General features: G+C 41.0%; 2 protein-coding genes across 4 annotated transcripts in view; both read right to left on the bottom strand.

Moving 5' to 3' along the window:
* The window catches only part of LOC113037086 (protocadherin alpha-C2-like), a 208,589-nt gene extending 195,919 nt beyond the window's left edge, over window positions 1–12,670 (bottom strand). Inside the window, exon 1 of one of the 3 annotated variants that reach the window (XM_026193944.1) lies at window positions 10,150–12,670. In XM_026193944.1, coding sequence (XP_026049729.1) covers window positions 10,150–12,510 — 2,361 coding nt within the window. In that variant the 5' untranslated portion in view covers window positions 12,511–12,670. Of the gene's footprint in view, window positions 1–4; window positions 3,014–6,714; window positions 9,313–10,149 lie in introns of those variants that run through there. The other 2 variants (XM_026193779.1, XM_026193950.1) reach the window with 2 other exon arrangements.
* LOC113037421 (protocadherin gamma-C3-like) lies at window positions 4,596–6,011 on the bottom strand. The gene has a single exon (XM_026194465.1). The coding sequence runs from the start codon at window positions 5,691–5,693 to the stop codon at window positions 4,656–4,658; it is 1,038 nt and encodes a 345-aa protein (XP_026050250.1). The 5' UTR covers window positions 5,694–6,011; the 3' UTR covers window positions 4,596–4,655.
* Window positions 12,671–14,270: the final 1,600 nt, after the last annotated feature.

Genomic DNA, 14,270 nt, shown 5'->3' with positions numbered 1-14,270 from the left:
TTACCTCTTCAGAAGGACGTTTCCTATCAGGAAGCATTAGTGTATTTGCATGACTGCCCGGTACTATAGTAGATCCTATACTCATTCTGGGTCCAACGAGCATGTACCGCTTCTCCCCTGATCTGTACTGGATGCTGTGACACAGTGTCCCATCATAATTAGTCTCTGGCAGATATTTAGACGTATAGTCTGTGGATTTGGAGCACTGCATTGCAATCAGCACGATGATACTGACGAGAAAAAGCACAGAAACTGCGCCCAAAGTTATCATCAGGTAAAAGATCACATTACTGTCCTCATCATCTTTTGCTGCACCTTTAACATCAGAAGCTGCAAAAGCCTCTTTGGGCTCCACAAGTTTGACAATCACAGTAGCTGTTGCTGAGAGAGAAACGTTGCCGTTGTCTTTGACCAGTATGAGCAGTTTATGCTCAGCCTCGTCTGTCTCTGTGAATGAGCGAAGTGTTCTGATCTGTCCTGTGTAGCGGTCCAAAGCAAAGAGACTGTGGTCAGTCACTTCCTGCAGTGAAAAGAGCAACCAGCCGTTATATCCTATATCAGCGTCATAGGCTCTGACTTTAGTCACCAAGTGTCCTGCGTTGACGTTTCGGGGAATCTCCTCCACACCTTGAGCAGAACCGTTGGAGCTGAGTGGATACAGGATGACTGGAGCGTTGTCGTTCTGATCCAGGATGAAGACGTTGACTGTGACGTTGTTGCTTAGTGACGGAGTTCCAGAATCTGAGGCAACAACTTGGAACTGGAAAGTTTTCAGCGTTTCAAAGTCGAAACTTTTAAGGGCAGTGATTTGTCCATTTTCTGAATTAATATTTAAAAATGCTGCGTTTTTCTGTTGACTGCTTTCCTCTCTGATTATACGATACGTTAAAGCCGCGTTTTCATTCAAATCTTTATCTGAGGCAGAAACTGAAAATATCGGCTTTCCAGGCTCGTTATTTTCTACCAGGTAAAGTTCAACTGGATTCTGTGCAAATTGCGGCGCATGATCATTCACGTCTGACACATCAATACTCAAAGTTCTGGATGTGGACAGAGGAGGCACGCCACAGTCTGTAGCTGTTATTGTGACGTCGTAATGGGAAACTGATTCTCGGTCTAATTTATGTTTAATAACTAAAGAGTACATGTTATCTTGAAATGACGGTTTTAAATCGAATGGCACATTGTCTGAAAGACTACATATTACTTTACCGTTTAAACCCGCGTCTTGGTCTGTAATACTGATCAAAGCCACCACAGTCCCAGGTTTGGAATCTTCTGATACAATCTTTGACAAAGATGTTACCTCTATCTCAGGTTTATTATCATTTATGTCCAGCACCTTGATAATCACCCTGCAGTCGGTACTCATCGGAGGTTGTCCTTTGTCTGTGGCGTGGACGTCCAACTTGTATACCTCCATATTCTCAAAGTCAATTTCGCCTTTCACTCGAATTTCACCAGTGTCCTTATCTAGGCTAAATGTATCATACAATTTAGGGTCAAGTTCTTCACCAAAAAAATATTCAATTTCTCCGTTTGAACTCTCGTCCAAATCAGTCGCCTTTACGGTAGTTACACTTGTACCCGCATCTACATTTTCAGGTATCGTTACTGAATAAACTTCTTTACTAAATGCAGGATGGTTATCATTTGAATCCAGGACTATGACTGTGACATTAAGAGTCCCTGATCTCGGTGGATTTCCTCCGTCAGTTCCTGTCAGTATCAGTTTGTGTTCGTTCTCCTTTTCCCGATCCAGAGGCTTTTGTAAAACTAAGAATGGTATCTTATCTTCTCCCCTCTCTCTAATTTGCAAACTAAAGTGATCGTTATGGTTTAATTTGTACGTTCGTACTGTATTAGTAACAACATCTGGATCATGTGCAGTTGGCAACTGAAATCGTTTACCTTGGAGAGTTGATTCAGGAATTTCTAATATTTTTTCTTCATCAGGAAACCTTGGTGAATTATCGTTTACATCTATTATTTCCACTCCTACATAATGTATTTCCATGGGGTTTTCAGCTACCAGTTTTAGGTTTTTAATACATGGATGTATTTTTTCGCACAGCTCTTCTCGGTCGATATTTCCGTGAACATACAGAACGCCATTGTTCGGATTTACTTCAAAATGAGCATCTTCAGCTCCAGAAACAATACGAAACCGTCGTTCCTCTAATGAACTGATGTCCAGTCCCAGATCCTTTGCCACATTCCCAACAACACTTCCTACCTTTACTTCCTCTTGAATTGAATATTTTATCTGAGCTGAAACCCGCTCCACACAGCTGAGCATCAGATAAAAGCTGATAGCAAGCCACCAGCACTGCGTTCCTCGTCTTTGTCCTCTTGGCTCCATCGTTTTCGTTAAGATAACAAAATATGTATCCACTTAGAGGTCTTTACATCCAAGACCGTGGTCTAACATTAATTTTTCAAAACATAACATCCACTCTGAAATATACCCAATATTCCGAAGCTTCCCATGTATAAATCACGGCTACACTTGTGTCTGTGGATAGTGTCGTCTCCTTTCTGTCCACCACAACAAAACCTCTGTGGAAGGGGCAGGACCAGTGCTATAACACAAAAACTGGATGCTGATATTACACTGACACCGTGTGGATTCAAAAAAATTAAGACATTTTTACGTTTTGAAGATTTGTTTGTTTGTTTGTCGTTGTTGTTGTTTGTTTGTATATTAAGATAGTTGAGAATTGACGCAATAACAGGACCCGGAATGGGCTTAGGGCATTTGGGTCGTCTACTTAATCCAGCTGGAAACAGTATTACGGACTATTTTTAAAATATACCATCAAAAAATCAGCAATATCAGTGTGTTTGCAAATTGGATAGTTCCATTGTGCTTATTACGTATTTATATAGCTTTTCAAGTTGCAAAGACAGGGAAGTGTCACGATCAAAGCTTTCAGTTCACGTACCCTAATCATAATAGTGAATATTACCTTCCATAAATACAACGTTATTCAGGTATGCATCCCTCCTTTACTACAAAAATACTTAAATAAATAAAAATAACAAAATAAGATAAAATAGGATAAAAAAATTTTTTAAAAATTCAGAATAAAGACATTTCTTTCTTGCTTTTCTTTACGGAACCAGTACACTGCACTTAATGAGAACCAAACAAAATATGATTTCCTGTTATTTACCTGCACTACAAAACTTCAACACGGATATACAGAACACTGATTAAAATTATTTGCATTATATAGTAAAATGGACCGCATGTTTTATCTCCAAAGAGAGTGGTGTTTGCCAGGAGGGAATTTTGTTTTCATTCCCGAAACAGCTTTAAGTAAAAACGTGCTCTTACCTCTTCAGATGTTCTTCTCCTATCAGGAAGCACGAGAGTATTCGCATGACTGCCCGGTACTATAGTAGATCCTATACTCATTCTTGGTCCAACTAGCATGTACCGCTTCTCTCCTGATCTGTACTGGATGCTGTGACACAGTGTCCCATCATAATTAGTCTCTGGCAGATATTTAGAAGTATAGTCTGTGGATTTGGAGCACTGCATTGTAATCAGCACGACGATACTTATGAGAAAAAGTACAGAAACTGCGCCCAAAGTTATCATGAGGTAAAATATGACATTACTGTCCTCATCATCTTTTGCTGTACTTTTAACATCAGAAGCTGCAAAAGCCTCTTTGGGCTCCACAAGTTTGACAATCACAGTAGCTGTTGCTGAGAGAGAAACGTTGCCGTTGTCTTTGACCAGTATGAGCAGTTTATGCTCAGCCTCGTCTGTCTCTGTGAATGAGCGAAGTGTTCTGATCTGTCCTGTATAGCGGTCCAAAGCAAAGAGACTGTGGTCAGTCACTTCTTGCAGTGAAAAGAGCAACCAGCCGTTATATCCTATATCAGCGTCATAGGCTCTGACTTTAGTCACCAAGTGTCCTGCGTTGACGTTTCGGGGAATCTCCTCCACACCTTGAGCAGAACCGTTGGAGCTGAGTGGATACAGGATGACTGGAGCGTTGTCGTTCTGATCCAGGATGAAGACGCTGACTGTGACATTGCTGCTTAGTGGCGGAGTTCCCGAATCTGAGGCAACAACTTGGAACTGGAAAGTTTTCAGCGTTTCAAAGTCAAAACTTTTCAGCGCAGTGATTTGTCCATTATCCGAATTTACATTCAGGAAAGATGTAATAGCATCCTGTAGACCATCACCTCTCACGATTTTATATGTAATCGCTGCATTTTCATTCAAATCATCATCAACTGCGCTCACAGAAAATATTGGTGCGCCCGGGGTGTTGTTTTCTATCAAATACAACTCAAATGGATTCTGACTAAAAACTGGTGTGTTATCATTTACATCTGACACCTGAACACTCAGTGTTTTCACTGTTGAAAGCTGAGGTTCACCGCAATCAGTAGCTGTTATTGTGATATCATAGCGGGAAACAGTTTCTCTGTCTAAACGGCCCTTTGTAACGAGCGAGTACATGTTTTCCTCAAGTGATGGCGTCAGATCAAATGGAACATCCTGCGATACTTTACAAATAACCTTCCCATTAAAGCCTGAATCTTTGTCGACAACGCTGATGAGAGCGATGACAGTGCCGGGCTTTGAATCCTCTGGGATTAAACTGGACAGTGATGTTACTTCAATGTCTGGTTTATTGTCGTTCACGTCCTTTAATTTTAATCACAACTCTACTTTCGGCTTTCCAGGGTGGCTGACCTTTATCTGAAGCCTGCAAATCTAGCCTGTACAGCTCCGTTTCCTCAAAGTCTACTTTTCCCTTTACACGAATCTCACCGGTGATGCTGTCCAATTCAAAGGTGTCGTGCACTTTTTTCTTTTGTGTTTTTCCAAAGTTGTATTCAATTTCACTATTCAAACCTTCATCCTTATCTGTAGCGTTTAATTTTATAACTTGGGTCCCTTTTGGTGCATTTTCATCCAGTGACACAGTATATACATCTTTGCTGAACACAGGTCGGTTATCATTCGCGTCTAGCACGGTGATGGTTAAATTAAGGCTTCCTGATTTCGCTGGACTCCCCCCATCTACGGCTGTTAACAGTAAACGATGCTCCGCCTTTTGCTCTCTATCCAAAGACTTTTTTAGTACTAAAAAGGGCATCTTGTCCTCTTCACTGTCTCTGAGTTCAATATCAAATAAATCCGTGGGATTCAGTGTATATTTTCGAAGTGATTGTGCACCAAAATCAGGGTCTCGGGCAGCATGAATTTGGAAACGAGTACCTGGAGGCGTATTCTCTGCTATTTCCAGTCGCTGTTCGCTTTCTGGAAAAGTCGGCGAATGATCATTAATATCGGTTATTTCAACTCCAACATAATGTATTTCCAGTGGGCTTTCAACAACAATTTTCAGGTTTATCAAACAAACCTTGCTTCCATCACAGAGCTCTTCACGATCCATTTTTTTCCCAACATACAACACTCCATTGTTCTGATTTAACTGAAACAGATAGTGATTTGGACCCGAAACAATACGGAATTTCCTGCCAGTTAAGCTGCTGATCTCTAGTCCTAAATCCTTTGCAACATTTCCAACAGGGTATCCCACCTGAACTTCTTCTGGAACAGAGTATCTTAACTGCGCCAAAATTCTCTCCGCAAAGCACAGCAACACAATCCCGGAGATCCACCAGCAGTTCACGCGGTGTCTTTGTCCTCCTTCCCCCATCCCGAGGTAAATATATAAGGGCTTTCTCGGAGGCAAACTCAGTTATCCTATCGCTTATGGAGTCAGTCTCATTAGAACATTTTCACGATTCTCCAAAAGATGAAATTCTATTAACGAAGATTTACCGCTTTTGGTTTTATTTGATATCTAGCCTCCTCTGCACACTCCCTGTGTACACCTCCACCAGATAGGAACCACAGATGGGCAGGGCCTGTGCAGAATGAAGCGCACAACCATTCCCAATGACATACCGACACCAAGTGGTTACTATAGTATGATACGAAACGCTTTGGATGAAGCTGAAGCCTGCCTGTTACAGCTGGTCACCTTCATATCTGGTATTCTGTAAGTAACGCAACAATGTGATTCAAATAGTTTTTATTAAAAAGCAAATAGGATCAATAATAATCCCTTCAGTCGAGAACACTTATAGAGGACTCAGTCGCGCCTACTACAGACTTTCTGAAAGGGATGTATTTAAGTCAGGGCAGACATTCATTTGTAATGGTGGTCACACGGATGTAACACAGTTGAAGAGGTGCTCATCACTTTTATATGTTCAAGTGCATAGTGTGGAGAATTTCATCAGGACTCGAGGCAATCGGATGTAAAACAAAGTATTTGTGAGGTTTTTTATTTGTAAATCGGTCAGATTTGACCCGAACACGACAGGAAGGTTAATAACGCTATTAGAAAGCTTTCTTCGTGTAATTAATTTAAAAACAAAACCTCTTCACTTACTTAAACTGATTAATGTTTGTCGGTAGCAAAAAGACAAGCAGTTGGACTTTATCAAGGAGAACAGAGTGACTTCGGAAGCATGAAAAGTTCATCCAGCTAACCAAAGCGATGTTTCTTAATATTTATATCTCAGTTACATATTGCAGATAGGAAAATTTGAACAAGACATGCTTTAAAAAATACATTGTGACAAGAGTTTCAGGGACAAAATTGCAGCAAAACATTTATAGGAGCGCAAGGATAAACAGGGTTGTGCAAAAGTTTGGTATTAAGGCCTTACCTCTTCAGTTGCACCTCTTCTGTCGGGAAGCACGAGAGTATTTGCATGGCTCCCAGGTACTATAGTAGATCCTATACTCATTCTGGGTCCAACTAGCATGTACCGCTTCTCTCCTGATCTGTACTGGATGCTGTGACACAGTGTCCCATCATAATTACCGGTAGTCTCTGGCAGATATTTAGAAGTATAGTCTGTGGATTTGGAGCACTGCATTGCAATCAGCACGATGATGCTGACGAGAAAAAGCACAGAAACTGCGCCCAAAGTTATTATGAGGTAAAAGATCACATTACTGTCCTCATCATCTTTTGCCGCACTTTTAACATCAGAAGCTGCAAAAGCCTCTTTTGGCTCCACAAGTTTGACAATCACAGTAGCTGTTGCTGAGAGAGAAACGTTGCCGTTGTCTTTGACCAGTATTACTAGTTTATGCTCAGCCTCGTCTGTCTCTGTGAATGAGCGAAGTGTTCTGATCTGTCCTGTATAGCGGTCCAAAGCAAAGAGACTGTGGTCAGTCACTTCTTGCAGTGAAAAGAGCAACCAGCCGTTATATCCTATATCAGCGTCATAGGCTCTGACTTTAGTCACCAAGTGTCCTGCGTTGACGTTTCGGGGAATCTCCTCCACACCTTGAGCAGAACCGTTGGAGCTGAGTGGATACAGGATGACTGGAGCGTTGTCGTTCTGGTCCAGGATGAAGACGTTGACTGTGACATTGTTGCTTAATGACGGAGTTCCAGAATCTGAGGCAACAACTTGGAACTGGAAAGTTTTCAGCGTTTCAAAGTCAAAACTTTTCAGCGCAGTGATTTGTCCATTATCCGAATTTACATTCAGGAAAGATGTAATAGCATCCTGTAGACCATCACCTCTCACGATTTTATATGTAATTGCTGCATTTTCATTCAAATCATCATCAACTGCGCTCACAGAAAATATTGGTGCGCCCGGGGTGTTGTTTTCTATCAAATACAACTCAAATGGATTCTGACTAAAAACTGGTGTGTTATCATTTACATCTGACACCTGAACACTCAGTGTTTTCACTGTTGAAAGCTGAGGTTCACCGCAATCAGTAGCTGTTATTGTGATATTATAGCGGGAAACAGTTTCTCTGTCTAAACGGCCCTTTGTAACGAGCGAGTACATGTTTTCCTCAAGTGATGGCGTCAGATCAAATGGAACATCCTGCGATACTTTACAAATAACCTTCCCATTAAAGCCTGAATCGTTGTCGACAACGCTGATGAGGGCGATGACTGTGCCGGGCTTTGAATCCTCTGGGATTAAACTGGACAGTGATGTTACTTCAATGTCTGGTTTATTGTCGTTCACGTCCTTTATTTTAATCACAACTCTACTTTCGACTGTCCAGGGTGGCTGACCTTTATCTGAAGCCTGCAAATCTAGCCTGTACAGCTCCGTTTCCTCAAAGTCTACTTTTCCCTTTACACGAATCTCACCGGTTATGCTGTCCAATTCAAAGGTGTCGTGCACTTTTTTCCTTTGTATTTTACCAAAGTTGTATTCAATGTTGCCATTGGAACCTTCATCCAAATCTGTAGCGTTTAATTTTACAACAAATGTTCCTATTGGTGCATTTTCATCCAGTGACACAGTATATACATCTTTGCTGAACACAGGTCGATTATCATTCGTGTCTAGCACGGTGATGGTTAAATTAAGGCTTCCTGATTTCGCTGGACTCCCCCCATCTACGGCTGTTAACAGTAAACGATGCTCAGCCTTTTGCTCTCTATCCAAAGACTTTTTTAGCACTAAAAAGGGCATCTTGTCCTCTTCACTGTCTCTGACTTCAATATCGAATAAATCCGTGTGACTCAGTATGTATTTTCGAACTGAATGAGCACCAAAATCAGGGTCTCGAGCGGCATGAATTTGGAAACGAGTACCTGGAGGCGTATTCTCTGCGATTTTCAGTCGCTGTTCGCTTTCTGGAAAAGTCGGTGAATTATCATTAATATCGGTTATTTCAACTCCAACATAATGTATTTCCAAGGGGCTTTCAACAACAATTTTCAGGTTTATCAAACAAACCTTGCTTCCATCACAGAGCTCTTCACGATCCATCTTTTTCCCAACATACAACACTCCATTGTTCTGATTTAACTGAAACAGATCTTGAGTTGGAACCGAAACAATACGGAATTTCCTGCCAGTTAAACTGCTGATCTCTAGTCCTAAATCCTTTGCAACATTTCCAACAGGGTATCCCACCTGAACTTCTTCTGGAATGGAGTATCTTAACTGCGCCAAAATCCTCTCCGCAAAGCACAGCAACACAATCCCGGCGACCCACCAGCAATTCGCACGGTGTCTTTGTCCTCCTTCCCCCATCCCGAGGTAAATATATAAGGGCTTACTCGGAGGCAAACTCAGTGATCCCATCGCTTATGGAGTCAGTCTCATTAGAATATGTTCACGAAACTGTAAAAGGTGAAATTCCATTGACGAAAATTTACCGCTTTTGGTTTTATTTGATATCTAGCCTCCTCTGCACACTCCCTGTGTACACCTCCACCAGATAGGAACCACAGATGGGCAGGGCCTGTATAGAATGAAGCGCAACCATTCCCTATGCCATACCGACACCAAGTGGCCACTACATAATGGTACGAAACCAAAACAGTTCACCTGTTCCCTTTTCCCGCCACTTTACTTTTGACTTTTTGAAGTCTAACGCTTTGGAGGAAACTGAAGCCTGCCTGCTACAGCTGGTCGCCGTCATATCTAGTATTCTGTCAGAAACTCAAAACTGTGAGTCAAATGTCTTTTATTAGCAAGTAAATAGGATCAATAATAATACCTTCAGTGGAAAATACTTAAAGGGCACGCAATCCCGCCCACTACAGACTTTCTGATAGTGTATAATTAAGTCAGGGCAGACAGGAAAGATATACTGTATATTCCAAAGAAGCGGAGCGTAAGAATGCTGAGAGAAATGGACATCTAAACGTTATTTGAAAGACCGGTGAAGTGATTGTAGTCTTAAATGGTTCATTCCCCAGAATTAAACAATTTCAGCACATTGGACAGCGCAATTACGCTGACACAGTCAAAAGAGGAAATATTTATATCGATAACTGCATTTATCGTTTTTCTTTTTTTAATAACACTGTCTTCACTTACGTAAACTGATTAATGTTTGTCAGCAGCAAGCAAGACAAGCAGTGGGACTTTCTTGAAGAGAACAGATTGGCTTCGGAAGCATATAAATTTTTTACAGCTAACTTTAACCGATGTTCCATAATACATATATGTCAGTTACATAATTGGGACATTGGAACAAAAGTGAAACACATGCTTTAAAAGACCACATTGTAACAAGAGTTTCAGAGACAGCATTACAGCAAAAAATTTAGATGAACACAAGGATAAACGTGGTTGTGCATAAGATTGGTATTAAGGTCTTACCTCTTTAGTAGCACCTCTTCTGTCGGGAAGCACAAGTGTATTTGCATGGCTTCCTGGTACTATAGTAGATCCTATACTCATTCTGGGTCCAACTAGCATGTACCGCTTCTCTCCTGATCTGTACTGGATGCTGTGACACAGTGTCCCATCATAATTAGTCTCTGGCAGATATTTGGAAGTATAGTCTGTGGATTTTGAGCACTGCATTGCAATCAGCACAATAATGCTGACGAGAAAAAGTACAGAAACTGCGCCCAAAGTTATCATGAGGTAAAATATGACATTACTGTCCTCATCATCTTTTGCTGTACTTTTAACATCAGAAGCTGCAAAAGCCTCTTTGGGCTCCACAAGTTTGACAATCACAGTAGCTGTTGCTGAGAGAGAAACGTTGCCGTTGTCTTTGACCAGTATGAGTAGTTTATGCTCAGCCTCGTCTGTCTCTGTGAATGAGCGAAGTGTTCTGATCTGTCCTGTATAGCGGTCCAAAGCAAAGAGACTGTGGTCAGTAACTTCCTGGAGTGAAAAGAGCAACCAGCCGTTATATCCTATATCAGCGTCATAGGCTCTGACTTTAGTCACCAAGTGTCCTGCGTTGACGTTTCGGGGAATCTCCTCCACACCTTGAGCAGAACCGTTGGAGCTGAGTGGATACAGGATGACTGGAGCGTTGTCGTTCTGATCCAGGATGAAGACGTTGACTGTGACATTGTTGCTTAATGACGGAGTTCCAGAATCTGAGGCAACAACTTGGAACTGGAAAGTTTTCAGCGTTTCAAAGTCAAAACTTTTTAGTGCTGAAACCGTTCCGTTTGCTTCGTTTATATTTAAAAACGTGGTTATAGTGAGCCCCGGGCTCATACGGACAAGTGAATATGTCACTGCCGCGTTTTCACCTCCATCCGCGTCAGTAGCACTGACTGAGAAAATGGACATTCCTGCCTTGTTATTTTCAAGTACATAAAAGGTATACGGGCTTTCAGTGAAAAGAGGCCTGTTATCGTTAACATCTTGCACCTCTACCTGTATTACCTTCGTTGATGACAAAGTTGGGCTTCCTAAATCCTTAGCTGTTACTGTAATGGTATACATATGCGTTGTTTCCTTATCCAGGTAATCTTTGGTAACCAAAGAGTATGACTGACCGTCAGGGGAGGGCTTCAAATCAAAAGGTAAATGAAGGGGCACGCTGCAAACCACCTGTCCGTTCACACCTGAGTCAAGATCCGTCACACCCATTAATGCCACCACGGTTCCAGGGGGCGCATCTTCTGGAATGCGACTCGAAAAAGATGTGATTTCTATTTCTGGTGGGTTATCATTCACATCTTCCACTCTAATAATTACGCTGCAGAGTGTGGACAGAGCCACAACACCTTTGTCCGTAGCCAGTACTTTAATCTCGTAAACTTGGGTTATCTCGTAGTCCAGGCGTCCTTTCACAACTAGTTTTCCAGTTTTACTATCCAAATCAAACGTATCGGACGAGAGTCCTCTAAGTTTACTCTTTAAAGAATATTCAATCTCACCGTTCAGCCCTTCGTCTGAGTCAGATGCATTTACCGTCAGCAGAAATGTTCCAGCGGGTGCGTTTTCCTTTATCGTTACTGTGTACTTTTGTTTTTCACAGACTGGTGGATTGTCATTTACATCTGATACAATTACCGTGACATTAATCGTTCCAGATTTTGATGGTTTTCCTCCATCTGTAGCTGTTAATAGTAACCAATGCTGAGCTGTATGTTCTCTATCCAAAGGTCTTTGTAATACTAGGAACGGAACTTTCCCGTCATCCCCAAATTCCTCTGTTTCCAAACGAAAATACTGGTACGGATTTAGCTTATATGAATGTAATGAATTCAAACCCACATCTAAATCGTGTGCTCCTTCCAGCTGAAATCGAGACCCCACTAAGGCAGACTCCAGCACCTCCAGTGTGTAATTTTCTTCAGGAAATTTCGGCGAATTGTCATTTACATCGAGGATTTCAACTACGACCTGGTGCATTTCGAGTGGATTTTCTACAACTGCTTTTAAATTCGTGACACATGGGGCAGTTTTTGCACACAGCTCCTCTCTGTCTAATCTCTGGTTCACTAACAAAACTCCATCCCTTGGATTTACCTCGAACAGATCTCGCTTTGTTCCTTGCACAACTCGAAGATTCCTATCAGCCAGTCTCCCAAGATCCAGTCCGAGGTCTTTGGCTACATTTCCAACCGCTGTCCCTGGTTTTAATTCTTCCTGAATGGAGTACCTTATTTGAGCAGAGATTCCTTTTAATTTGGTCAGAATCAGCAGCGCCAGACAAAAGGAAAACCACACATCCTTCCATCGTGCTTTCACGTCCGTGATCTCCATTGTTTGACAAAAGCTTTTTAATTGGCGGTGGAAAAAATCCTTAAACTAGCCTATTTAGGAACTTTTAATTCCCTCGAATGAAAAATAAAGTATAAATGTCTGCGAAAGCCATAATTTTAGCAGCAGGGCGTCTGTTAGGTCGTTCTGTCAAACCGTCTCTTTGGTTGTTACTGAGTATACATATAGAAGAAAAGATGGCCATTCATACGCCATCAGTGTGGTGATATGTAGTGTGATAGCACCACCCGCTGTCACTGTAACGATGCTGCACTGACTATATAACCTATCCCTTTCAATTTAGCCCGAATATTGTTGCTCAAACATTAGCCCACATCAGCATTTTACACAATACTAAATAGAAATTATGAGCTGACACTTTGAATATTTCCTTTTTATTTTTAAAGTGTACAAGCACATTCTGAAGTACAAACTCGAGAGAGTCGAGAGAGGAAGTCTCCCCGCCCCAGTTCTTAGGAGTTGAAAGTTTTACTCCCAGTAAGTCCTGAATATAGCCTTGACAGATTTCACCCTCTTGCGTTTCAGCTGACCATCATGGAATAACCAATATTTTCTTGTTATCCCTACATTTAACTGCTCTCAATAAATAGTAAGTTGAACTGAGCTTTTATTTTCATTTTAGATTCTTCTTCCCTTCTAGATTTCTGGCAAACTAAATCTTTTTTGGGAGGAAATCTCCATGCAAACAATAGGAAAACATTCTACAAGGATTGATATGTAATACAAAGTTTTAACTACTTTAGTATGTTGATGTTAAACCTGAACACATTCTCTCTTCTTACACTGCATGCAGCCTTCCAGCACACACCCACAGTCTTTAGTCTATTTCAGATGTGAGCAGTGACATCGCATGGAATCAACCTGCAAGTACAGCTAGGAGTCCATTCACGTGGAACACATTGTTCTTATCTGAAAATAACAGAAGGCTTGCCTCTCTACCGCAGTGCATATAGAAATGCGTGGGGAATTGTAAGAGAAAGAAGAACACAACAATCCTCCTTGCAACAATTAGAAAAGCAAGTGACCATATAGCCTCAGATAGTCGCACCCCTCCCACTTGCTACCCACGTATTGGTTTTGGATTTACGCTAAATATATACGTGCGCGTGCACGAGTGTTGCAGCATTCTGCATCACTTCCTCCCTTTTCAACCTCGATCACCCTCTCTTTGCTGCAGCAGTGATGCAGAGTGTTACAAAGCACATATTTTCTCTCTTTTATTATAAACCCCTGCTAAACGAAGGTTGCAGTTATATTTTCACAGCCAAGCCTGGAAGCTGTGCATGCTTAAGTTGAGGGAGTGGTGCAGTCGTGCGGATATTACATTACAGGCACCTTCACAACTCCAGTGAGAAGAGCAGGTCGCCATGGCAACGCAGCTCTTTTAGGTGGGTCTCTGTCCGTGGTGCTGACAGCAAGCAGGCGCCCTCGCGAGAAGGAGAGGGGGAGGGGTGCGGAAGCTGTGAATTCTGCGGACAATATAAACTGCATCCATGTACTTAAAAAAAAAAAAAAAAAATATATAATATAATATATAATATATATATATATATATAATATATATATATATAATATATATATATATATTTTATATATATATATATATTTTTTTATATATATATATATATATATATATATATATATATATATATATATAAAATATATATATATATATATATATATATATATATATAAAATATATATATATATATATATATATATATATATATATATATATATAT

Source organism: Astatotilapia calliptera, chromosome 2, assembly GCF_900246225.1.
Source record: "Astatotilapia calliptera chromosome 2, fAstCal1.2, whole genome shotgun sequence".
Lineage (NCBI taxonomy): Eukaryota > Metazoa > Chordata > Actinopteri > Cichliformes > Cichlidae > Astatotilapia > Astatotilapia calliptera.
The sequence above is the reverse complement of the archived record's forward strand: the minus strand, read 5'-3'. Positions and strand labels throughout refer to the sequence as shown.

Excerpts from the sequence above, each read along its gene's own strand:
- LOC113037421 (XM_026194465.1), bottom strand. The coding sequence starts at position 5,693 with ATGGGGGAAGGAGGACAAAGACACCGCGTGAACTGCTGGTGGATCTCC.